Genomic DNA, 27,235 nt, shown 5'->3' with positions numbered 1-27,235 from the left:
ATGATCAACATGGACCTGGTGTGTTGAACTCCAAGGGTGATCAAAGTGCCATTGCAAGTGGTCCTGTTTAAATAATAGGTCCCTGCCCACATGAACCTGGTATATTATCAGTCCCAGCATAACTCCTGGTGTAAGCATTTCATGCTGTGGTGTTGGTGTACTGAATCTGAAGGTCTGGGCCTATTACATGTTCCAAAGCAATAATAACAGCCTGCATTTATAAAATACATTTAATGTAAAGAAATCTTAAGAAACCTCACAATGTTAAAGAGGAGGAGAGGTGTCAATATGGAGGGAGAGAATAGCTATGGGTGATAAAAGTCTTGGCCGGAGTGAAGAAAGTATTTTTAAGATGGAAAGAGTGCATGGTGAAGGGGCAAGGGGGGGGGAAGGGGGTGGGGGGGAAGGGGGGGGGGTTTCTGGTGAGTAGAGGCAACATAGTAAAAGACTCAAGATTCCAACCTGACAGCATAATCCCTCTGGCAGTTAAACCGCCAAAAATACAGTGGTTAAATCTTGACTTTGTGCTGAAGTGTTAAATGGGCGGTAGTGGATCATCATCAGTTTTACACTATCACAAAAAGCCATGATTTATCCCCCTCCCCCTGTAGTGATAATGCAGCAGGTCCAAATTGTGTCCATTAGAAAATTGATTAACAGTGCTCCAACCCATGAGATAAAAAAACAGCTGTACCCAGACCTTCAACAAAGCTCCCCAAACAGCAAGTTGCAGATTGCGTGCAAAAGCTTTTTGTTTTTGTTGGATGATATTTTTGCGATTTGTCGCGATCACTTCTTGGATGTGGATTAATCCCACTGACAATGGGTTTTTAAATTTTATGGAAGTAGCCATTAACAGGCTTTAAAACAATGTATGAGGCAAATGTGACTATAAATAAATCAAAGCACTCAGGTGCATTTTATGGGACTATAATGTGAAGAAGAAATTAAATTTCATGTCAGTGGTGTTTCCCCTGCATCTCATAGAGCAAGGTTATTAGGTTTAACGGGGTGGGTTACATTGTGTTGAACTATAATGTGTCATGCTTCATTTGTTCAATAATTAAGATCCAGTATTACGCTTGAGATTATATCCCCTGTAGTTGTTTTATTTGTTGATATTAAATTTGCTTCAGCAAAATGGCAAACACAATAACAGTTTAACTCTCAATTAAAACAGATGACTGATGTAATCTAGTTTCTTCCCTCTATTTCAGTGGTTAAGTTACACCCAAATTAATTAATAAGTAGAAACCAGCCTTTGACTAAACTCAAGTTAAGTGTGTTAATAAACTATCCAATTTGTATGTTAAAATGATCTAGAATTTAGAAAATGTAAACAACATTCAAAGCATGTGCGTATTGTGCTTGGGATGCCAGTTAGACGTACACAAATTTATGAACCATTTCAGGAAAATGATTGTAACAAATAATTTACAAGTGATCAATGTGTTAACATTGGAGAAATTTAAACTTCTTTTCAGTTTATTCAAGCAGCATCATGCCTGAGTTTTACATCTTACTGTGACACAAGTACAACGATCCCTGCATGGTCGCTTTGTGTAGTTAAATGTGTTGATGTCATTCTAATGTGATGGTGCTCTCAAGTCAGATATCGAATGGCCAAATGAAGAATAAATCTACCTTTACTCAGCCAGCAGTCATCTTTAAATACAACATGGAAAGGATATTTGATTTATTTATCCCACAGGCACCTTTCTTAGAATCATAGAATCCCTACAGTGCAGAAGGAGGCCATTCAGCCCATTGAGTCTGCACCGACCATAATCCCACCCAGCCCCTATCCCCATAATCCCATGTATTTATCATACTAGTCCCCTGTCACAGTGGCAATTTAGCTTGACCAGTCAACCTAACCTGCACATATTTGGACTGTGGGAGGAAACTGGAGCACCTGGAGAAAACCACGCAGACACGAGGAGAATGTGCAAACTCCACACAGACAGTGACCCAAGCCAAGAACTGAACCCAGGTCCCTGTCGCTGTGAGGCAGCAGTGCTAACCACTGTGCCACCATGCCACCCAATATTTTTGGTTCTGATTTGTGTCTGGCCATTTTTCCTGAAGTACAAGCTGTTTGTGCAGTTGGGGCGTGTCCATTAGGAATGATGTTGACAGTGTCAAACTTATTTCACATTGGCAACTTAGAGCCCAATAATGAGAGTAGACATTCACCCCATTCACAGAGAATGGTTTTAACCCTGGATACCAAATTGAAAGGACATATGCTTATACTAAGCCACCTTGTCCCATATTTGCTGTTTTTCATAATTAGTTAACAAAACTTTGCATACATCCTCAAAGTTTTATTTGTTTCAGCAGAATATTGTTTGAAACAAAATTATTGTGTTAAGGTACGATATGAAGTAATAACTTTCACTCGCTATTATGGTTTAAAATTATTTCATTATTTCCTTGTCCCAAACTTTGAAGACTTCTTGCCACATTCTCAAATGTTTCCATGAAAACAACATTGATGCACAGATATCCTTTTGATTTAAATGAGGGTTTTTGAACTCCATTGACACTTTTCATTTCTTCCTCTTCATTCTCTTCTTTTCATTTGTGCTCTGTGATTCATGAAGGGTTCCATTCTCTATCTCACTAACTGAAGCTCTCCATTTGTGCCAGTATTTGCCAGTGATGGGAGTGAGTAAAGCAAGCTGCTGTAAAGTGCTCAAAAAGAACAGACATTAGATTCAGATAGTGCTTTCAGTAGGCTAACCCTTAGCCTACCCCACATACATGTTGCCAGATAAACATTTCACATGAAGCTATATGACAGAATGTTGCATTTTGCTGCTGTGGTACAGTACAGTATATATTAGGGAAGGAGTGAATTGGTAAGAATGTGGAAGATTGCAAAAAAGGCAAAAGATGGTACCAGCAGAGCTTGGAAGGAGCTTCCATAATCAAGACTCTGGCCTTTCTTCTTCTTTTGTGGGTCCTTTCTCTCATAGCAAATTAAGGGATAGGATATGGGCGGCGTGGTGACATAATAGTTAGCACTGCTGGCTCACAGTGCCAGGGACCTGGGTTCAATTCTGGCCTTGGGTGACTGTCTGTGTGGAGTTTGCATGTTCTCCCCGTGTCTGCATGGATTTCCTCTCGGTGTTCTGGTTTCCTCCCACAGTCCAAAGATGTGCAGGTTAGTTTGATTGGCCATGATAAATTTCCCCTTGGTGTCCCAAGTTATCTAAGTTAGGGGGATCAGTGGGGTTATGGGGTAAGCCTGGTTAAGAGTCACTACAGATTCGATGAGCTGTATGACCTCTTTTGCACTGTAACTACGCTGTAGGGATTCTATGATTGTGTTAGCTTCCCTTCTGGTACATACCCATTTTAATTTATTGTGGGCCAGAATTTTCAGGATGACAGCAGGTGTTGGCAGGGAACGCATCCTGGCCAATACTATAATACTGTACTGCAAGATTTAAGTTTCATTTGAAGTATATTGCTGTGTCAGCTACACTGCATGCCCTGAGTCCTGAAAATTTGTTTCTCAATTGTTAACATAATGGGTTGAATTTAATAACCTCCCTTGGGTGGACTGACAGTCAGGAATGTTTTGAGTGGAGAGCTTGTAATTTCTCACCTTCCGGCTTCCCCTCCCCCCACCCCACTGATTAAGTCAGGTGGTTGAGATTGGCCTTCTTGATCTTAGGACCTTAGCTGGCCAATTTAGGGCTACTTATGGGTCTCATCCCACCACAGCATGTACCCTAGCAGCAGTGGAGAGGGTGGGACAGCAGGCCACATGGGCAAAGCTCAAGGTATACCCTGGCAGGCCTGCAGCTGGGGTGGTGGTCAATGGAGGCCTCTATTATCATTAAGGGCCTTCCAGAGAAGCCCCTATACTTTCTTAGGCTCCTGGGTGTCCATAATTGTTCAGTCTTCTGTGCCCCCTGCAGTTCTGTTAGTGCCAATGCTGCCTGTGGTGCTGCCAGGTCTGAAACGCTCGCAGCCTTTGATAGGTCAGCAGCTCTTGGAAGCAGGTGTTTTGTCTTGAAGGCTCTTCGTGCACCCAACGGCAGGCTGCATACTATCTGATTGGAGTTAAATCACATCAAGACTCCTGAAAAAGTGACCACAGTACGTTACCACAGCTCTCCAGCCAGTAGATGGGCCCACAACTTTCCACATTAAATCCAGCCCAGTGTGTGCACAAGTGGAAATACATTCACATGCTCTGATACCTCCTCCAAGAGTGCCTTGTGCTCTGAAGAGAAAAGGAACAGTTTTCCTCTTCCCCTTGATTTCTACATTGGTAAATTCAAATCAACAAAATTGTAGGAAGATTACTGGAGAGACTTTATGTGTGGCTGTCATCAAATATCCCGCCCACTGATCCCAGCAAATTTCACACTAAATAATCTATGCAAAGAGTGCCATGATTTTTTTTAATGATCTGGCAGTGCAAACTCTGGTGAGATTATGCCAGTAGATGCATTTGATCTTGATTTTTGAGCAATTGGTTATAGCAAATCGACAACCTGTTTTGCATAATTGCTGATTTTTAAAATATTTGATTTCAATGGAAATGAAAATTGTAAAACAGACTACCGACTATCACCCAGTTTTCACTGTCCGATAAATTTCAAGATCTACCCATTTGTTCATCAGAGAGAGGATTTATTGAGTTTAGCCACAGTCGGAATGCTAATATATTTAATGTCATTTCATAGCCAGCAGTGATGGCCAGTACAATATTGGAGTAATCCTATCTGTTCAGGTTCAGGGGCACAGATTATAACACTGTCTGGGACACGTGCTCAACTTTCCAATCACAGATTTTAATGGATGGAAAATTTGAATACCTCAAATGCATACTTGGCAGGCAAGGCTCCAGTTTAGGAATGTAAATTGATGAACCTATCCCTTAAAAGTTTACTTACTTAAGTCAATGCTAGAAATAAACAAAATGGTGATGATTTACTCATTTGAGGATTTAGTCTGGAAGTGCCTGCAAATTATCAAGTACATTTTGTGAACCAACACTTTTGGGTCTCATTCACTATTTAACCAGACAGTAACTGATTGATTAAAATCACAATCGAATCAGCGCACAAGCAAGGGATGATCTGTAAATTATCAGCCAGTCAACCCCATCATTGTTTTATTGGTGTCAGGTGAGTGTTTTCCATTGCTTACCAGCTGTGAGTATTGTTTCACCTGAGTTAGCATCTCTTCTAAGCCAAAAAGAAAATTTAAAAAAAGGTTTCAACAGAGGACATTTTATTTGAGCTAATTATGCTAGTCCTAACACTTCTACACCATGCTATTCCATGCACCACAGAGCAAGGAGTATTTCTTATTTGACAACACAATTTGCAAGTTTATTCTGCCAAATTAACATGCTGGGCTTATATAAATGGATTTGTCGCCAACTCGTTTTTTTCCTCAGCATGATTAAATTCCACCAGAGTCTCATATATTGCCTAAAAATTACAAAAAAAAATTATTTTCTGATTGCTGTTTTCATATTTCATAACTAGAATGAGAGAAAATTTACTTTTTCATTTTTTAACATTATTTTCACCTCTCTCTACACTCCATAGTCTCTAAAGACAGCAGTCATAGTTCTCCAGTACCTTGTCCAAATGATCATTTATCATGTGTCAGTACAGATGACAAATGTTCTTGACCACAGAAGCCAAGACTGATTTTGGCACAAAGATCAGTCAGCCCTGTAAGTTTATCCATCCATAATGGGCAAAAAATATTTCGGGTCTCACAGATCTCCATGCCTGAATCCCTATGTACTCCCAACAGGCAAATCTTTGGACCTGGAGCCTGAATTTATAAAAGTGTAGTTAGTGTCTCTCTCAGTAGCCATCTGTGTCACAAGACAGAAAAAAAAGTATACAGTCAAATTCCCGCTGTGCACTCCAGCCAGGTGAGGCTGTACAACAGGTAAGTGACTCATTGAAATCACCTATAGAAGATAATCCTGAATGTTAGTAAGGTTAAATGTCTGTCCATTTACTGACTGGAGTCTACTGGGTCCATTCACTTTACAAAATGCTATCAATATTCATCTAAAGAGCATTGAGGTCACAAATTGTAGTCAGAAGGGACTTTAAAACAAAGGACCATACCTCATCAATCTACAGGGTTTCTTTGAAGAGTTAATTGGGTCAATAGATGTATGTCATCTGGTGAATTTATTTTACTTACATTTTTCAAAGGTATTTCAGAAAATCCTGCACAAGAAGATCTCTTAAAAGTGCTCATAATTAATGATACATTTAACTGGCTAAATTGGAAATTGGCTTGACAACATGAAAGCAGAGTGTGATGATAAATGGATCAATCTTTGTCTTGTGACAAAGATGAGTGGAGCTATCAGGAATCCATCTGGATCTTATTTTTTTACACAGTTCTTAAACAAACTTCTTTGCTGACTATCTGGGGCTTCATGATTGGGGACCAATGTAAAAAGGTTATATTATGAAGAATCTGAACAAATGAAATAACTAGGTTTTGGATGACAGATTCTAATGTGGATAAATGTTATGACCAGACTCATTCAGGGGGAAAAACTGAGCGAAGACTTGCCTCAGATCCTTTAAAATAATAAAAGACATGAATGATCTACATGTTGTTTAAGGTAAACTTCAAAGGTTTTGTCCATAAAATACTAGATGTACAGAATTGATTCCCATGAGAAATTAATGTTGCATCAGCTAACTGCTTTGAAAAGAGCTGGATGATTATCCCCTTATCAACAGAATTTCAGAGTAGATTTTCCAAACAGTACGATTGCTTTTATTGATGTGATTCAGGTATGTTGAGACCTGGAAACAACTGAATTCCAATCTGTCACCACCACCTGCTTTTTCTCACCTTTGCCTTGTGACTCACCCTAATGCTACATAAAGCAAGATAGCTGCTGGTATTAAAAGTCTAGCTGCCAGAAACTGTGCTTTCCAAGTGCATCCTCAGCAATGCACTCAGAGAAACAATTAAATATTAGAACATTAGTCAGTCAGACATTGAGATCTGTAATCTAATTGTCCAGAAGCTATCACCAAACTATAGATCTCCATTGCAAGGCCTCTAACTAATCAGGAAAAATGTCCAAGATGGGTAATTGATTCATTATTCTGACTGTCAGATTTAGGCTATAATGGGCCAAAATTTTCTGGTCTTGCATTTCCTGCTACTGCTGCCAGCTAGAACGGAGAAGTTGGTACTCAGCCAAACCTCCGTTCACAGCAGTGGGACTGGATTATCCCAGTCGTGGGTGAGGGCAGAGAATTCCGGTCCTTATCTTATTAAGTCAACAAAACAAAACTAATTTTCTTTTTCTTTGCCAGTATAACTCTAAAGCAAGAAGCTTTAGATATCTTGTGATTACTACTGCTGTCAAGTAATGTCGTCTCTCAGTAAGGATAATCTGCAGGACTCCTAGCTCAATATGTTTCTAATATTCAAGCACTCAGGCCTTGGATAGGTTATTAGCAAATCTGTGGAAAGGAAGCTTGCTAAAGCTCAACCCTAATTATCAGCTCCTGCCATGGCATCCGGACAGGAAGAGTGACTCACACTAAATTCTCCGGTTTTACATTCACCCACAAGGAAATCTAATCCACTTTTCTAATATACTAGCAAGCAACTTATTGCAATTCACTGTTGTCATTATTTTCATATATCTATTTCAAAACAGCAGTGTCCTTTCCTTGTAGCTTTATCCGGATGTTTTACCTGATTTTTGCCAGAGTAGAATATGTATTAGACTCCACGAGTAATAGAATTTATATGTAAATTAATCGAATATAACTGATGATTTACAGTAGGGGAGACTGCAGATGGCCTTGCAGGTTGACCTTGAGCAGCTCAGACCCTACGAGGCCCAGTTATGGTCTGCATCACCTCAGCATGAGCAGCAGCAGTCTGGGTTGGTTGGCTGACAGGCAACTGCAAGGATACTGATAGAGTAACAGTGGTGGTGGGATGAATACTGTCTTCCTGAGTGAACACAGTGAGAAGTCTTACAACACCAGATTAAAGTCCCACAGGTTTATTTGGTAGCAAAAGCCACTAGCTTTTGGAGCGCTCGCCGCTCCTTCATCAGGTGAGGACCTGTGACTCATGCTCCCACCCTAGTTGCTGGCCACCCAAGCCTGGTGTCTCACTGAATACATGTCCTCACCTGACGAAGGAGCAGCAAGAGCTCCGAACGCTAGTGGCTTTTGCTACCAAATAAACCTGTTGGACTTTAACCTGGTGTTGTGAGACTTCTTACTGTGTTTACCCCAGTCCAACGCCGGCATCTCCACATCATTCCTGAGTGAAGACAGAGGGGTCATGGACCATGAAGCCACTAGGGGTGGTGCCTCAGGCAGCTTGTAATCTGCTGGAGGACAGATTGCTGGATTGTTATGACACCCTGCAGGCCACTTTGAGTACTGTAATCTGCAGCAATGGTGGCAATAGTTTGAGCTTGTGGCAGCAAGGTGATCTTGCATGACTGCAGTCCAATCTTCTCCTGCAGTGCCTAGACACTGCATGGTTTTTGCTTGTAATGAAACCTGAAGCATCAGATGAGGCCTTGTGGTTGAGTCTCAAATGGAGTTGACCACCACTTACATACTGAAAATGGTGGACTCCAAGCACTGCATAAATCTTTGTGCTAAGTTGGTGGGGGACTTCTCTATAACCTGTGACCATGACAAAAGTATTTAGACATCAAGCATTTTATTGTACATGTCCATCTGTTTACTTCTGTACGTTACCCCATTGAAGTGCTCATATGAGTTCTCTGCAGCAGAACTCAAGTGATGAGCTGGCACCTCTGTGACTCATGCTCCCACCCTAGTTGCTAGCCACTCAAGCCTGGTGTCTCACCGAATACATGTCCCACGTCCAAAATGACATCTACTGAATTACAATCAATGTCAGTATCTGAGGTGGCAGCTGCGAGTGTGAGAGCAAGTGATGGTGCTTTTTCTGCATCAAGGCCTCCCTGCTATTCAACCTTCTCTTCCTGCCAGCTTGCAGCTTGAGTATCTAAAAGAAGAAAGATACAAACATTTGGGTTGTGGTGAGGGGAGGAGGGGAAATAAAAGGTGTATGTGAACACCACCTGCAACTCGTAAATCTGAATTGATTGGAAGTTGAGGGGAATGCAGGATATAAGAAGGAAGATTAACTATAAGTGCATCATCATTTTTGACGGTTTCAGCCCCCATCCTGGCCACAGTCTTAGTCATGGCCACTCAAATCATGGTAGCCAATGCCTTCTCCATAGGAATAAGGTCTTGCAGCCATGTCTATCATACAAAATTAAAATTAGGAGCAGGAGTTGGCCATTCGGTCCCTCGAATCTGCTTTGCCATTCAATAAGATCATTGCTAATCTGACTGTGGCCTTAACTCCACATTCTGCTTACCCCCAGTGATCTTGAACTCCCTTGTTAGTCAAGAATATATATACCTTTGCCTTAAAAATATTCAATGATCTTGCCTCTACCATTCTCCAGGGAAGAGAGTTCCAAAGTCTCATGATGCGGTGAAAGAAAATAAAATCCTCATCTTTGACTTATTTTTAAACTGTGTCCCCTAGTTCTAGCTTCAGACAAGAAGAAATATATTCCAGAATCCACCTTGTCAGGTTCCCTCAGGATCTTGTATGTTTCAATAAGATCGCTTCTCATTGTTCTAAAGTTCAACGGACGCAGGACCAGCCTGTCCAACCCTTCCTCGTAAGATTATCCCCATTCCAGGTATCAGGTGAGTGAACCTTCTAGGAACACAGTTATATCCTTTCTTAAGTAAGGAAACCAAAGCTGTACATGATACTCCAATAACCTGGACGCCTGTAGCAAAACATCCCTACTTTCTTATTCCATTCTCCTTGCAATAAACAACAACATTCCATTTGCCTTATTTATCACTTACTGTACTTGCATACTAAGCTTTTGTGATTTATGTACCAGGACACCCAGATCCCTCTGTACCTCAGAGATCTGCAGGTCTGCAATCTCTCTCTCTTTAAATAATATGCTGCTGTTCTATTCTCCCTGCCAAAGTTGACAAGCTCACATTTTTCCACATTATACTCCATCTGCCAATGTTTTTCCCACTCACTTTACTTACCCATGTCCCTTTACCAACTCCTTATGTCCTCGTCACAAATTACTTTCCAACCTATCTTTCTACCATCAGCAATTTAGCAAGCAACAATTATCCCTGTGGCATTCCATTGATCACAACACGTCAGCTCAGAAATGACCCATTTATGCATACTCTCTGTTTCCTGTTGGTTAACCAATTCTTTATCTGAGCTAATATGTTACCCTCTCGACCATGAGCTCTTATTTTGCATAGTAACCTTGTCAAATACCATCTGAAAATCTAAGCACGGCACGTTTACAGGTTCTCTTTATCCATGTATCTTGTTACTTCCTCAAATAATTCTAATAAATTAGTCAAAATGATTTCCTTTCACAAAGCTATATTGACTCTGCCTGATTACATTGAGATTTTCCAACTGCCTTGCTAGAGCCTCCTTAATAATAGATTATTAGCAATTCCCTGTCATTTTAAAAAGAGCAAGGTGAGTGTGGAGATATCGTTTTAATAAGAGAGCAGAGAGTTCAACATTTAGGTGTTGCTGCAAGTTATGCATGAGCTTGTTGTACAAGAATGAGGGAAATGTGCCAGGATTCAAATGTTATAGGATGAGAAATTTCAAGTGTTAAATGAAGTGCTAAAAAGGTTCAGTGATCATAATCTGAAAAGGAACAAATGTGCTTTTCTGCAATTTGTCATGGCACTGGCCAAGTCCTCAGGGCTAGCCTCCTTTGCATTGACTGCCATGAGTATCTGCCAACACTGCCTTAGCAAAGTCCTGAGGCCTGTTGATAGATGATATCCTTTCTCCTCTCCGCCCTCTGCAACAAGACCTCCAGTGCAGCATTATAAAATCTTGGAGCACACGTTCTCCCTGTTTTGCCATTCTTCTGTCTTTCCAGGTCAGAATCGGTTCCAGCAACAGCTCCAGTCCACCTCCACTTTAAGGCTGACTTTAAACAACAAAGACCAGCTTGAATTTGTGTGAACCCCTGACAGTTTTGATCCCCTTGCTCAAGTGTGTAAGCCACACAACTAGCTGCAATCACTTAAATTAACAAGCAGCCTCATGATCCCTCTGCCCATGTTTGATCCTTGTCCAATTTCCCGGCCGATGAATTTATGTTGTTTGTTTTGCTGTCTGATTCTAACGTCTCGGGACAATAATTACCTGCCAGCTGACATTAAGACATTGCCTGAATCTAACAGTGGTAACAATGTCTTTTTGTGCAGTCACAGTATTCTCAATGTGAGAATGGCATTATGATCAAAAGATATAATTAAAACCTTCAATTCTGAGACATGGAGGGATGTCTTTATTTGGTTGTGGGTGTTGCATTTGAGAGTAAAGCTGTCTTCATTTAAAGAATAACTCACACATTTTCATGTTATATGAGGATGCGCATCTTGTTAATGAGAAGAAAGAACTTGCATTTATGAAGTTTGTTTTCCTAGTTTAGGATGCCCAATGCAATTTACAGTCAATGAAATGCTTAGAAAGTGCAGTCACTTTTGTAAGTAGGAAACATGGCAGCCAATTCCGACACAAGCTCACGTACAGCAATAAGATGATGGCCAGATAAACAGTATCTTTTAGTAATGTTAGTTAGGGGATAAATATTGACTAGGAAGTTGAGAAAAACTCCCAACTCTGTTTCAGAATAGGTTATTTTATACCCACCTGCGTATCTCATTGGAAAGACGGTACTTGTAACAGTGCAATGCTTCTGCAATACCTCATTGAAATTGCACTACTAGGTGTGCAAAGTCACAAAAGTATGCATCTAAAAAAGACATGCAATTATATCGTGCTTTTCATATCTGCAGAACATTTCAAACACTTCACAGCCATTGAAATACTTTGTGAATTGTAGTCACTCTTATGAAGGTAAACACAGTAAACAAGGTGCCATAAACAGCAAAGCTAGAACAAACTTTATGGTATTAATTTCAATATTATTGCTGGCTGTATTAATTTTAGTTATCAGTATAAAACAGTGAAAGTGAAGGATCTATCTTTATATAGATATAGTTCCATAGATGTTGCTTAATACCAATTTGATATGATTTAGTGGTTTATGTTGCTTTATTGAGCTTTTCTTTAAAGTGTAATTTGTGTAGTGAGATTGTTATTTGATCAAATCTAAAAGGTGTAGAAGCTTGTCAATATTTCCAACACTTTAACCAATTCAATGACCCTTCTATTCCTCTACACAGTTTGAGTTCACATTGGTCAATCTTTTATGATCATAGAGTGAAAATTGATTTTTCTCCTCGTGGGAGTTTCTGGTTGTCATCAAATGTACTTTGTTTGTGCTAAGATGATACTTGATTAAACTGACTTTTTTTTAAAGCAGACATCTCTTCACTGCTGATCAATGTACGTTGTCCCTCAGTAAAGCTTTTGTGTCAGGCGAAATCCAAAGGTGCTAAAGGTTATCAGTCTCTTTAATCAAATTGCTGTCTTTATAATGTGATGTTTACTTACAGTCTCACTCCTTTGTTGAACCACTTTTAGAAAATAATTCAAAAAGATGGGATTTTTTTTCCAACAATTGCACTATAGCTAACCTTTTTGCAATGATGCATTGAATACTGTGCAGTAGAATGGTTCAATTTTGGGAATCAAATTGGCTTTGAATGTTAACAGTTATTTTTAGTGAATATATGTAGCACATCCTGCTTGACTCGCTTTCCCATCTACATTGAGCACAAACTGTGATGTTTCCCAATGGAAACAAGGAACAGTCAGAGAGGACAGTGATGCCAAGAAAACTGGTCAGAAATATTAATAAACGAAGAGCTTATCCAGGGACACCTTCATAAAAAAATCGAAGTGCGGAATAATAAAAAGTTGTTTAGTCTCAGCAAGGGTACTGCCTCAAATAAAAAAATATTGTCTTTCTGTTCCGACCATGGTCGACATAAAATGTTTTCTATCCAGATGAAATACCAATGTGTACAGGTCATATGTAATAGAGCATACATTTTAGAAAATTAATGTAACTTTCTCTTTTTTATTCATTCATGGGATGTGTGTATTGGCTAGGTCAGCATTTATTGCCCATCGCTAATTGCCCTTGTGAATGTAGTGGTGAGCTGCCTCTTGAACTGTTGCGGTCCATGTAGGCATTGCTTGCCAATAAATAAGTACATTTGTTTGTGTTACATAATGTTCATGTGCAGATTCATATTCATAGGCATATCTAATTCCTCACATATAGTACAGTGGAGAGAATGAGGTTGCATTACAGGCATGTACAAATTTCATTTAAATAGCATAATGAATTAAAATCAAATCTCATGTCACTTTGCAGCTTGACACAGAACTCTGTCAGCAACATGAATATTGCACAGATTAAATTGACACATGTGAGGAAGGAGGACCTGATCAAGGGAGAGCAGTTTCTACTACATTTTCTAATAGATTATTTTGCCTTTTCTCCCCATGTATTATTTGAGTTTGTGGTGTAACCTGTCATTCCGCATATTATTTTTGCTTGCCGCAATAACACTTTCCTTCATTATCCTGGAGACTCCGAACATTCGAATTGCACACTGCAACTGGGGTGGATGAGTTTTTCTTCAGTAGTTATGAATGGACTTGAAGAAGAAAAAATCATGAAGGACCAGCAAAAACAAATGCAATAGCATATTTTGTCTCTATTTTCCACTACCCTGTATTTGTAAATCCTTCCATGTGAAGCTAAACATATCAGCGGAGACGTGTGTTCACCTCCTTTGCTTGATAGAATAGACTGTAACAGAATTTTAACATCCGCTGCAGACAGAAGCTGAGGGGACTCCTCCCATAGAAAGAAGTTTCCATGTCACTGCATTCTTGCATGTGACCCCAGAGACATCTGCCACAGCAGGCAATCTGCGGTGTACAAAGATCAAGCAAGTGACACAATACTTTGTTTGACAAGGAAAGCAAGTATTAGATGAACAGGACAGCACTTTCACTTGAAGGCAGATGGACACATTGACATCCCAGTTCCTTCTATCAACCTCATGGCCTACAGAGAACAGAAAGGGTTTGCAATGAAGTAATGCTCAGGTGGGTGTCTGATCAGAGACAAACATTATGTACATTAGTAGCCTTTATCACAGATACATTGTTATGCAGCAATCTGTAGTGCCCATAATGGAAAGTAAAGAAACATAGGGTAATGGCTATTAGGAGACACAGTTGCCTTCTGCGTCTATCACTTCTGGTTCAATACGAAATTCCTTAATGGCACGTCCACCAAGTTCACAAGCTTTTGGTACAATGGAAGTGTTCATGCAAAAGGCCAGAGATCATTCCTGACAGAAGCACTCTTGGCACAAATGTTACTTGCCACCTATTAACCCAAGACTGAATGTTATGAGGTATTGCTGGTTATGGACACAAACTGCTTCATTATCCAAGGATCCATGAATGGTGCTAAGCGTTGTGCAATCATCAGCGAACATCCTCAATCTCTGGCCTTGTATTAGAGAGAAGGGCATTGATGAAGCAGGGCATTGATGAAGCAGGTGAGTGGTTAGGCCTAGGACACTATGCTGAGGAACTCTGGCAATGATGTCTGGAACTGAGATAATTGGCCTCCAACAACCACAACCATCATCTTTTATGCTAGGTGTAACTCCAACCAGTGGAAACCCATGATTCCCATTGAATTCAATTTGCTAGGGCTTCTTGGTATCACATTCTGTGAAATGCTGCCCTTATGTCATAGAGTCATAAAAGTTTACAGCATGGAAACAGGCTCTTTGGCCCAACTTGTCCATGCCACCCTTTTTTTTAAAAACCCCTAAGCTAGTCCCAATTGCCCACGTTTGGCCCATATCCCTCTATATCAATCGCAGTCACACTCATCTAACCCCTGGAATTCAGCTCTTTTGCCTATGTTTGGACCTGGGCTGTGATCAGGTCAGGAGCTGAGTACCCCTGGTGGAATCCATATTGAGCATTGGTAAGCAGACTAGAACAGTTGAATTTAGCAAAAAAAAGATTCTGCAGTCCTATCTTAGAAGCAAAAGGTCCCGAAACAAACATTTTCCCAGGGCGCCGCAGCAATACTTATTAGTCCCAATAATGAGTTGTTGAGTACGTGCTGTTTGATTGCACACCCGTGACATCTTCCATCATTTTCCTCATCATCAAGCATAGATTGATGGGACAATGATTGGCTGCATTAAATTTGTCCTGCTTTTTGTGGACAGGATAGACCTCAGCAATTTCCACATTGTCTGTTCGGTGCCAGTGTTGCAACTTAACTGGAGCATCTTTGCTAAGGGTACAGCTAGTTCTGGACTACAAGTCTTCAGTGCCATTACCAGAATGTGTTCAGAGCTAAGCCTTTGCTGTACCCAGTGCCTTTGGTTGGCATCTTTCCTTCTTGCTACAGAACCAGAAATTATTCACCATCAAAAGGAGCAGTGATGGTGACAGGTCTCCACTGTGCCATTGTGAAGAATTTGATGCAATCGTCACAACTTTCTCTTCACTGGTATATTTTCTACTTTTATGTGTGTCAACAGTATGAACATGCGGTGGGTGCTAAGAATGGGCATATAATGAGGGGTATTTTCTGATCGTGTTGGGAGAGTGGCAAGTGTGTGCCTCTGCAATGCATAAGTCTCAGTAGACTTTTTTTTAAAATTGAGAGAAAGGGCAACCCTTTGCATCATCAGGAGAAGGGATCTCCTGATCTTGTTAACAAGGTCTTTCTGAGGCTTTTTCTGGCAATATTTCAGGTTAATGTTTGCATTTCATTTGTATTACCATTTTACAAGCTGCATTCAAGGAAACATGATAGTCAAATTGAAAAGATGCTGGAAATCTGAAATAAAAACAGAAAATGCTGGAAAAGATCTCAGCAGGTTAGGTAGTATCTGTCTTAGAGAGAGAGAAACACAGAGCTAATGGCTGGGATTTTCTGCTCCCATTTGCAATGGGCATCATGGTGGGAGGAAGCAGAAAATATTGCAAGGCCAAAAGTCGGTTTTACGGTGTCGTAAAACCAGGTCACAATTGTGCCTTCCAGCCATCAATGTCAGGCCGTGTTCCCCATCCTGGCACATCAGGAACATCATTTCAACCTCTCTTTATCTCATTACAAAGATTCCTCACCAGTACCGTTTCCCCATGCTGATCACCCAAGCATGTTGATGTGCAATTAGAACGTGTTTCACCATAATTCATAAACAATATGCACACTTCACTTGTCACTTCATGGTTAGTTCGCCTACATTTCATCGTGCAGTGCTTGCGGGAATCAACACCAGGCTATGCAGGCAGCACAACATCATTTTTAGGGGGTTGTCAGAGACAGGTTTCTATCTACCGCACCAGCGATAAGGCAGGGTTGGCCTTTCATTAGCTACAGGGCTAAGCCTGTGCTGCAGAAGGGTGCAAGTGGCCTCAGATAGGAGAAGTAGCTGTAGGGTTAGGCATGGCACACATCATTACTAATAAAGAGCACACTTTAGCTTCAGTATATCCTCATTCCTACCCCATTGCTCCCCTCCACATTGTCTAAAGCAATGATGTGTGCTTCCAGAGCATGTCAAAGCCTCTATTGGCTGCCAGAAGTCACCATTTGGAATTAGCATCAGTGACCTCAGTGAGTGCTCAGGTAAGGGGATGCACAGCACTGCATCCCTAGTTTGTGATGAGAGCCTTGACCATGCAATTGACACAGCTACAGGGTGTGAGATGCTCAAGGAGGACATTTGAGCACCAGGATAATAATGTGGCTGAGAGGGGCCAAACTTTGTCACCTTTAGGTGGTAATGTTCCCCCATTTATTGGTGAGCTTCGCAGCTGAACTGAAAAATGTGGTTGGTTAACAGCAGTGCACACAAACTCTTTGAGTATGGGCTCGGGGCTTGAAAACCCTACTGAGAGGCAGAGAGCACATGGAACTGCACGATATATGGCCCTTGTCCATGTGTCAACATATCTCTCCTTATCCACTGCACCTTCACCTGTCAAGGATGCAGATGAGACAGGAGAACACTCCTGCTTAATCTTACACAGTCAAGAATAAACATGACATGAACCTTCAAAGCATTTGAATGAGATTCCTTCCACAAACACAGTTAACATTAAAGGGGAGGCATCACTGACAAAGGGAATGGTCTGGACAAGGCCCACACACTGTGGTGATATGGTAGCACACTACACAGATGAGAGACGCATGATAGTAATATCTGTGATAAGTGAGGGGAGGGAACAAAGTATCACGTGATTGACAGCAACACAGATTATAAGAAGGAGGCATACACAGGAGGAGATGTGAAATGGGTGTGATTCCATTTATATTTGTCTACATTATATACATGTTCTCAACAGCCATGTCGCTGTTGTGCTCCTAAATCTTTTTAACTTTACTAACCCTGCAGCTACGTCTTTGTGTTTCCCTAAAATTCACAGCAGAGGTGGAGGCAACCTCATGACTGATACTCCCTGTTGTATGTGATGATCTTGGCAGGTTTCCTCTGCAGGGCCATGATGTGGAGGGTACACGGCCTGCTTTGAGTCTCCTGCTGTGGGGCAGATGCACCCGCCTTGGCTTGTGGATCTAGAAGTGATGGGATGCAGGAAGAGGTGATCTGGATGTTTCATGTGTGAGCATAATTAATGAGGCAGGGAGAGTTTGATAGGATACAAAAACCCACCATTTCAGCCAATGGGAAAAAGGCTGTTTTTCATCCCTGCTCCCACACTTAGTGCAATGGGGGGAAAATCAGTGACCTTTCATCAGAACTGGGAAAAATTAGCGATATGATAGACTTTGAACAAGGGGTGGGTGGGACGAGGACAAAGGAAAGTTTATGATACAGTTGACAGGAAACACTTCCCTTTGTCCAATCTCTTCCTACATATGGCCATGACTCTTCTGAAGCCCTCTGGCACTTTAGAAGGTTCCAAATTCCTGGTCCTAATTGCCTCCGCTTTACCAGAGGATGTTCAATCTCTCTACACCCTCATCCCCCACCAGGATGGTCTCAGAGCTCTTCACTTCTTCCTTGATTATAGGCTCAACTCTCCTCATCCACCACCACCTTCCTCTGCCTGGCTGAACATGTTCTAACTCTGAACAACTTTTCCTTTAACTCTACTCACTCCCTTCAAACTTAAGGTGTTCCCCAAAATAGTCTATTTCCCAGTTCATATAACGTTAGGGACTAGAATTCACTGCAAGATAGCTAGGCATATGAGCAAGTACACAGGTTAACATCTAATTGAGCCCTGAGTGCACACAATCCGTGCATAGTAAGTCTGAAAATCTATATGCAATAGCAAATCAAATCAGAACAATTTGAAAGCCAGAATGTACTTAAGCCAGATCTTTTCAGGTTACAAGTACAACAATCTGCAGTTTAACATAATAAATCTCATTGTGGTTTAACTTCCAGTATGCATTATATTTTGTTGCATTGATTAACGCACTATTATCTGTGGTCTTTTATCGCGATTAATAACTTATTTAACAGCTTAATGATTGCATTGAAAGAAGGCAAACAAATTTAGTGCAATCATGTCCATTGAATAAGAATTATTTGATGCAACTTTGCAATTTGAATTTGAAATATGACATTTGTATTTAATTAGATTTAGTTTAAGTATTTTTTTTGGTGATGCATGACACATCCAAGGTATTTATACAATTTTCAAGCGTCTTTTTTAACTATTATGAAAGAAAATAATAAATGCAGCAAGTTGACCATTTAGACCAACTCGTGAAGTTCAGGTTCCACTCCAGAAGTTGGAACGTAAATTCAGACTAAAAGCCAAGCTCGGTCCTGAGGGAGTACAGCACCTCTCAGATGAGACTTGAAATTAAGGCCTTATCTGTCCGCCCAGGTGCATGTATAAGATTTGTGGAAGAGTAGGGAAATTATCCCAGTATCTTTGTCAATATTTATCCGAACCAACGTTCCTAAGGCAGTATCTGATCTGGTCATTATTTCACTGGGGCTTCGCTCGTGGAAAATAAAACAGATTTTATTAATCCTAAGGCAATATTCAAAATTGAAATGATATATTAGTAATTTTTATTAGGGTATTAGATTTCTCTCAAATGTTTACGTTTCTGTCTATGTGAGTTCTAATTTTCTCCTTTCACTCTAATTAATTATTGTTGTGTTGCTTCTGTTCACAGGAGATGTTGTCGACAGAAATTTGTGCAGAGAAGCTATCTATCCAGTCCCGGCATTGTGTGAAGTACCATGCCCAAAAGACTGTGTTCTTAGCAAATGGTCAGAATGGTCATCGTGCTCATATACCTGCTCTGGGAAGACCACCGAGGGCAAACAAATGCGTGCACGCTCAATTCTAGCGTATGCAGCAGAAGGTATGACCACCAATCAGTGAAACCGTACAGATTCCTTTGTACTTTTTTTATTGTAAACAACAAAGAATTAGTGGCTTTTGTGTAATTAAAATAACTAATGTGATCTACGCATATTCCAATCGCTTGGTAACTTAATTTTTTTTACACATTTAGAGAATAAAGTGGGTTGATTGAGGTACATCACTGACTATAATTAGGAATAGCTCACCAGGGATTCATGCGATGAATAAATATATAGTTAGTACTCTAATTGTTTACCTTAATGTTCAGTTTTATCCTGGGAATCCATCAAGTTATACTTGTCAAGTCACCTGATTTGTCTGTAAATGTATTGACACACAGCAAATAATGATTGTCAAAGCAATGGTAGATATTTTTCTGTTGTGTTATCAGTTATAAGGCCATGCTGTCTAGCAGATGCTTATATACTACTTATGGCAAATTTGTTCAATTACACTCACTGTCCAAAAGCGGCAGGGCATGTCCTGCTTTAATAGGCTAAATGTCATTGACCCCAGCTGTGTGCAATGCTTCATCAGCCATTGAATATTTGGCACAAACAATTTAATTCCAGGCGAGGAACTGTTGCTATACTGATGACTATGAACTTTATAAGCTATACTGTTAATGTGTAGTAAATAAATGTTTTACAAATAAAATAAACATCATTCCTTTATGATGAATAAGCAAACCTATCACAAAGATGATGCAGTGCAATACTTTGATTCTCCTATCCCCACTGTCATTATCACTCTTCTGAATTTTCCCTCCAGATGATAGTTCCTTGGTGTACATACACCATAATTAACTGAAAATGTAAATTGATGTCTTGTCCAAACCCGTGCCTATTATACTTCAGAACTACTCACCATTAAATATTTGAATGACATGGGATTGTTTTTCCTTATGTAGGTGTAGGGGACTCATTGGGATGGATTTTCCCATTGGCTTTAGAACTCTGACATTGGGCCAGATGGGGCAATTGGTAGTGAAATCTTGCAGAAGGTGGCTGATTGATCTTCATATTAAGGATGTCAGATAGCTCCCCATGACTGGAGGCTCAATCAGAGGACTGGCCACTCTGAAGCCTCTGCAGCCCAACTGAGAGAGTGGACATTGCTGAGGCAGGTTGACAACCATGCGGTGCTCACAAATGCAGAAGAGCTACATTGAAGACTCCTGAAGCCAATAGGGACATGAGGGTGCAGAAGGAGGCCATTTGGCCCATCGAATCTGCACCGAAACAATCCCACCCAGGCTCTATCCCTGCAACCCCGCCCACTTACTCTGCTAATTATAGGCCGGTGAGCTTGACGTCCGTGGTGGGGAAGTTGTTGGAGAAGATTCTTAGAGATAGGATGTATGCGCATTTAGAAAGAAATAAACTCATTAACGATAGTCAGCATGGTTTTGTGAGAGGGAGGTCATGCCTCACTAACCTGGTGGAGTTTTTTTAAGAAGTGACCAGAATGGTTGACGAGGGAAGGGCCGTGGATGTTGTCTCTATGGACTTTAGTAAAGCGTTTGACAAAGTCCCTCATGGTAGGCTGGTAAAAAAGGTTGGATCTCATGGGATAAAGGGGGAGGTGGCTAGATGGGTGGAGAACTGGCTTGGTCACAGAAGACAGAGGGTGGTAGTGGAAGAGCCTTTTTCCGGCTGGAGGCCTGTGACTAGTGGTGTTCCGCAGGGCTCTGTATTGGGACCTCTGCTGTTTGTGATTTATATAAACGATCTGGAAGAAGGTGTAACTGGGGTGATCAGTAAGTTTGCGGATGACACAAAATTGGCAGGACTTGCAGATAGTGAGGAGCATTGTCAGAAGCTACAGAAGGATATAGATAGGCTGGAAATTTGGGCAAAGAAATGGCCGATGGAGTTCAATCCTGATAAATGCGAAGTGATGCATTTTGGTAGAAATAATGTAGGGAGGAGCTATACGATAAATGGCAGAACCATAAAGGGTGTAGATACGCAGAGGGACCTGGGTGTGCAAGTCCACAGATCCTTGAAGGTGATGTCACAGGTGGAGAAGGTGGTGAAGAAGGCATATGGCATGCTTGCCTTTATAGGATGGGGAATAGAGTATAAAAGTTGGGGTCTGATGTTGCAGTTGTATAGAACGTTGGTTCGGCCGCATTTGGAATACTGCATCCAGTTCTGGTCGCCACACTACCAGAAGGACGTGGAGGCTTTGGAGAGAGAACAGAGGAGGTTTACCAAGATGTTGCCTGGTATGGAGGGGCTTAGTTATGAGGAGAGATTGGGTAAACTGGGGTTGTTCTCCCTGGAAAGACGGAGGATGAGGGGCGACTTAATAGAGGTGTATAAAATTATGAAAGGCATAGATAGGGTGAACGGTGGGAAGCTTTTCCCCAGGTCGGTGGTGACGTTCACGAGGGGTCATAGGTTCAAGGTGAAGGGGGGGGGGAGGTTTAACACAGATATCAGAAGGACATATTTTACACAGAGGGTGGTGGGGGCCTGGAATGCGCTGCCAGGCAAGGTGGTGGAGGCGGACACACTGGGAACGTTTAAGACTTATCTAGATAGCCACATGAACGGAGTGGGAATGGAGGGATACAAAAGAATGGTCTAGTGTGGACCAGGGAGCGGCACGGGCTTGGAGAGCTGAAGGGCCTGCTGTGCTGTATTGTTCTTTGTTCTTGTTCTAATTCCCCTGACACTAAGCGGCAATGTAGCATGTTCAATCCACCTACCCGCACATCTTTAGACTGTGGGAGGAAACTGGAGCACCCAGAGGAAACCCTCGCAGACACGGGGGGAACGTGCAGACTCCACACAGACAGTGACCCGAGGCCAGAATTGAAACCGGGTCCCTGACGCTGCGAGGCAGCAATGCTAACCATTGTGCCATCGTGCTGCCTGATTGAACACAATTGCGGACTTTTACACACAGTGCCTTGCCATTGGGGCTTGGAGCCACTATTGACAGCTCCTGGCTTGCCATATGGATGCTTCTTCTAATGAACTAGCTTACTCCTCATGTGGGGAGGAACCATTCTACAAGCGGAAGAATTCTAGTAATACAGCAAAATCACTACACCCTAATTGGCTGCCCAACTAATTTGAGTGCACAGCCAATCTGTTACCAGGCTGACCTTGGGAAAGTTACATGAAGGGAGGAATGTGATGGGGAGCCATCCAGCCACAGCGACCCCTATTTTCCCAGCTCACCTGCATTCAATCCCATCTCCATGGGAAAATCCCATTCATTTTGTGGTAATTTATGAGTGCAAGTATATGATCTCCTCTCTCTGTGTTGTTAATCTGTTTCAGTTCTTTTATTTACAGCATTAAAAATCCTGAAATACCAGTCAGTTGTAGATCATTAAATACAACAATTTTATAAATAAAAAAGTCTGGTGACCTCTGGTAACAGAATTAAACTGCTTGTTATTTTTTAAAAAGTGACTTATTGCAGTGGAATCAGAAACAGCTTTTCACAAAAATAACTAAAATGACTTTTAAAATTAATATATTACATAAGAGCATAAGAAATAGGAGCAGGAGAAGACCGTACAGCCCATCTAGCTCCAACATCTGATCATGATCATGGCTTCATCTTCACTTTCCCACCAGCACCCCATGTGCCTTCGTTTCCTGAGAGACCAAAATTTGTCTATTCCAACCTTAAATACATTCAGTGATGAAAAATCCACAACCCTCTGGTGTGAAGAAGTCCAAAAGATTCACAACCCTTTGGGTGAAGGAGTTTCTTCTCAGTTCAGTTCTGAATGATCAGCCCCTGACTCTGAAACTGTGCTCCCTTGTTTTAGTTTTCCCAGCCAGGGGAAACAGCCACTCGAAATCTACCCTGTCAAGTCCCTTCATAATCTTAAACTTAAGAGAATATAGAGCCAATTTACTCAGCCTCTCATCTCAGGGGTCATTCAAGTGATCTTCTGCTGTACTGCCTCTAATGCAAGCGTGTCTTCCTTAAATATGGAGAGCAAAACTACACACACTGTTCCAGATATGGTCTCACTAAAACCCTGTATAACTGCAGCAAGGCCTCTTTATTCTTTTACTTGAATCCCCCTGAAATAAAGGCCAACATGCCAGCTGCTTGCCTAATTGCTTGCTGTATCTGCCTGCTCATTGTTTGTGTTCCTTGTATGAATCCATCGCAAGTCTCTTTGACCAGTAACATTTACAAGTTTCAAGCCTTTATTAAAAAATCTGCTTTTCTATTCCTATGACCAAAGTGAATAACTTCACGGTTCTCCACAATATACTCCACCTGCCACTTTGTTGCCCAGTCGCTTGACCTGTAATATCTCTTTGCAACCTTGTTGTGCCCTCCTTACAGCTTTCATTCCCACTTAGCTCTGTATTGTTGGCAAACATAGATACATTACTCTCTATCTCTTTGTCTGATTCATAGGTTATAAAGAGCTGAGGTCACAAAATAATCCTTGATATTAATGAGAACAACAGTACCACATAAAAGCAAGAATGAATGTAATACCCCGATGTGAATGAATGGTGATTTGTTTAGTTTCATGCTGGCTAGATGCCTGTTGATTTTTTAAAAAAATCAGGGCCATATTATTTTAAAGACATTTTATCTTTATATTGTTTGTTTTTGAACAGGAGCAGCACAGTGTCCAAACAGCAGTGCCTTACAGGAAGTCCGTAGCTGTAATGAGCATCCTTGTACTGTATATCACTGGCAGGCTGGTCACTGGGGTCCCTGCATTGAAGACTCGTCTGTAGCTACTTTTAATTCAAGCACCAGCTGGAGCGGTGAGGCAACCTGTGCTGTGGGAATGCAAACTAGAAAGGTTATGTGTGTGAGAGTCAACGTGGGACAAGTGGGACCAAAAAAGTAAAGGCATAGTAATTGCTCAATAAAACTGTGATAATATTTGCTTTGGGTTAAAGAAAGCTAAAATAATATCTGTTATTATTGACTGAAGTGTTCACATTGTATAATAATGTTAAAGTAATTCCATGGTACGATCCAACCTGATTTCAGAAGAATGCAGTTCAGATGTTTCAAATGCTGTGGCTGAAATGTCTTATCCCATTTCTAGGGCGGAAACCAGACCATAAAATATTTGCTGTGTTGAAGCACAGAGATTCATTGTGTAAAGGTCAGATAATAGATTGCATTCAGTACTGTGACCTATCATGACTCAATATGTAACAATGATCGACTGGAGGTCATGAAAGGTTCTAGATAAATGCAAGTCTTTCATTCTTACGCCCATGTTGCAGTAATGCCAATCGTTGATTGTTGTAATGACTTGGCAGGCAGCATAAATGTTTTTTGACCCATATACACGAATATTAATATGTTTGGTGCATGCTTTTTATACGTTGAGTTGATCACCCTTGGGTCTGTTGGAAGCAAAGCTTGACCGTGATATATTTTAACTTTGTCGGTTAAAATAACAAAATGTATTCATTTAAAAATTGTCAAAGGTGCCTCAAAGTAATTTAGCAAACTGTAATCTGACAGAAATGGACAATGGGCCAAAAAAGGAGTTATTTGGATGGCTGAGTAAAAACTTTGTCAAAGAGTTAGGTTTAAACATAATCAAGCAACCGAGTGTCTGTACAGAGATGCGTTGTGCTTCACGCAGCCAAACTGAAATACGCTATAGGGAAAGAGACTTACAGCTGAAATTGTTCTTCACAAGTAGTACAGGACATGCTTCTAATGAATAATTGTTACACCACACCCAATTTCCTTTTCGGTGTACAAATAAACTGTCTATTCTCTATGAGCATGTTTCAATCTACTGCCAAAGACCAGTTTCACCCCCTCATTATTCCATTTTTTGTAATTCCTCAAAACCCACGTTGCTTTGCAATTATTATTAATAAAATTCAGCATTTATTATTATAAGCCAATCTAATAAATTCCAATAAATATCATTTACTTATCAGGAAAACGAGATTGACTTTATAAAATATACAACTTGGGACATTTGATACTTGGCATTCCAGTGTGCACTTCAGCAACAACAACTTGCATTTATAGAGCACCTTTAACATAGAAAGAAAAGATTGAAAAAGCCACCGGCGCCGCGATTCTCCCGATGAAAAACAAAGTGCTGCAGTCAGAAGGAAAACCTGTGCATTTCCTGCTGGCACTAGCAGCACTGCTGCAGTGACATTCAACAGCTATTAAACCCAAAAAAATGTCCCAAAGTGAATCACGCCGGGCCAAACATGCCAGGCATGTGGAGGCTCCTGAATTGGCGATCAGCTGTTTAGCTGACATTCAAGAATATTTCCTGCTTTCCCTTCTTTCAGAATAACTGAAGAAAGAATAACCCAGTCTCATATTAATGCAGGAAGCATTTCATGATGGATCTTTTATGTGAGCAATCTTTTGGAGTTATAACTGCGGATTTACCTCTGACAGTTTCCACTGCAGCAAGAAGTCAGAAAAAAAATCATTGAAGGCTGTAACTAAATTGCTCCCCAGAAATTTAGGTAATTGCAAGACTAATTAGATATTCTAAGCAACGTCTATTTAAAATATGTCATATAACTGGATCAAACCTGTCATTTTCCCCATGACAACTGTATCTCAATAGTTCTATCTTACAAACATACCCGTGATGATAGAATGAATTCTGAAATTGTACCTCGTGTAGAAGCATCAGGGTAGCGTTTTGAGCTTGTATACACTAAAGGAGCAAGAATAGATTAGCACATTTATTGCCTCACGAGTTTCCAATTTCACCTAAACATTGGAAGGCAAATACTCCCCACACAGGGAGAGAGTTACCCCAATACCAGCTCTTGCTTACTTCCTAGTGACCAGCTGCCCACCATCTCAGTCATAGATGCTGAAAATGATGAGAAAAGCATCATAAAAAGACTTGAATTTTTCATTGCACCTTGTCACATCCTCATGATGACCCAGCGTGCCAATAAAATTGCACTGAAATTTTATTAACAGTTTCTAAGAAGGCGAACATTGATGAGAAGAAAGCAAAATCACATAGAGTCTGATTTGATTTGAGTTATTATTGTCACATGTATTAGTATACAGTGAAAAGCATTGTTTCTTGCGCACTATACAAAGCATACCGTTCATAGAGAAAGAAATGACAGACTGCAGAATGTAGTGTTACAGTCATAGAACAAACAAAGAACAAAGAACAATACAGCACAGGAACAGGCCCTTCGGCCCTCCAAGCCCGCACCGCTCCCCGGTCCAGGATTGAATCCTGAATCCAGGATCCCCGCCCAATTTTCCAGCCTATCTACATCCTAATATCCTATCCACCGAGCTGTCCCTCACAGCTACGATGCTTTGTTCATCACAACCTATTAACTCACCCCCACCCCCCCATTCCAGACCATGTGATCTCCAGGGAGAGGCAAAAACCCAGAGTGAAAACCCCAGGGCCAATATGGGGAAAAAAAATCTGGGAAATTCCTCTCCGACCCCCTGAGGTGATCGAAACGAGTCCAGGAGATCACACTGGCCCTGATCAGAAAATGCTTCCCAACCCTATTCATTTCCACTTCTGCTTTACGAACACCATCTGAATTCCCTGCCCCGAGACAGGTTCCCAACTATCCGCAGTCTCGCTCTGTACTGGCACCAGCAAGATGATCATAGAATGAAGCCTTGAAACGAGAAACAAAGAACAATTAGCCCGCGCCGCTCCCTGGTCCAAACTAGACCACTCTTTTGTATCCCTCCATTCCCACTCATAGCTAGGGTGTAGAGAAAGATCAACTTAATGTGAGGCAGGTCCATTCAAAAGTCTGATGGCAGCAGGGAAGAAGCTGTTCTT

The 27,235-nt window shown here is 41.0% G+C and overlaps 1 protein-coding gene across 1 annotated transcript in view; it reads left to right on the top strand.

Annotated features, from left to right (window-relative positions):
• thsd7aa (thrombospondin, type I, domain containing 7Aa) overlaps positions 1–27,235 on the top strand; it is a 398,355-nt gene that overhangs the window by 234,872 nt on the left and 136,248 nt on the right. Inside the window, exons 7-8 of the mRNA XM_078228043.1 lie at positions 19,256–19,447; positions 24,063–24,297. Of these exons, the coding sequence (XP_078084169.1) occupies positions 19,256–19,447; positions 24,063–24,297 (427 nt within the window). The remainder of the gene's footprint in view (positions 1–19,255; positions 19,448–24,062; positions 24,298–27,235) is intronic.

The sequence above is a fragment of the Mustelus asterias genome, chromosome 2 (assembly GCF_964213995.1).
Source record: "Mustelus asterias chromosome 2, sMusAst1.hap1.1, whole genome shotgun sequence".
NCBI classification, from domain to species: Eukaryota; Metazoa; Chordata; class Chondrichthyes; order Carcharhiniformes; family Triakidae; genus Mustelus; species Mustelus asterias.
This window is presented reverse-complemented; position numbering and strand designations above follow the sequence as displayed.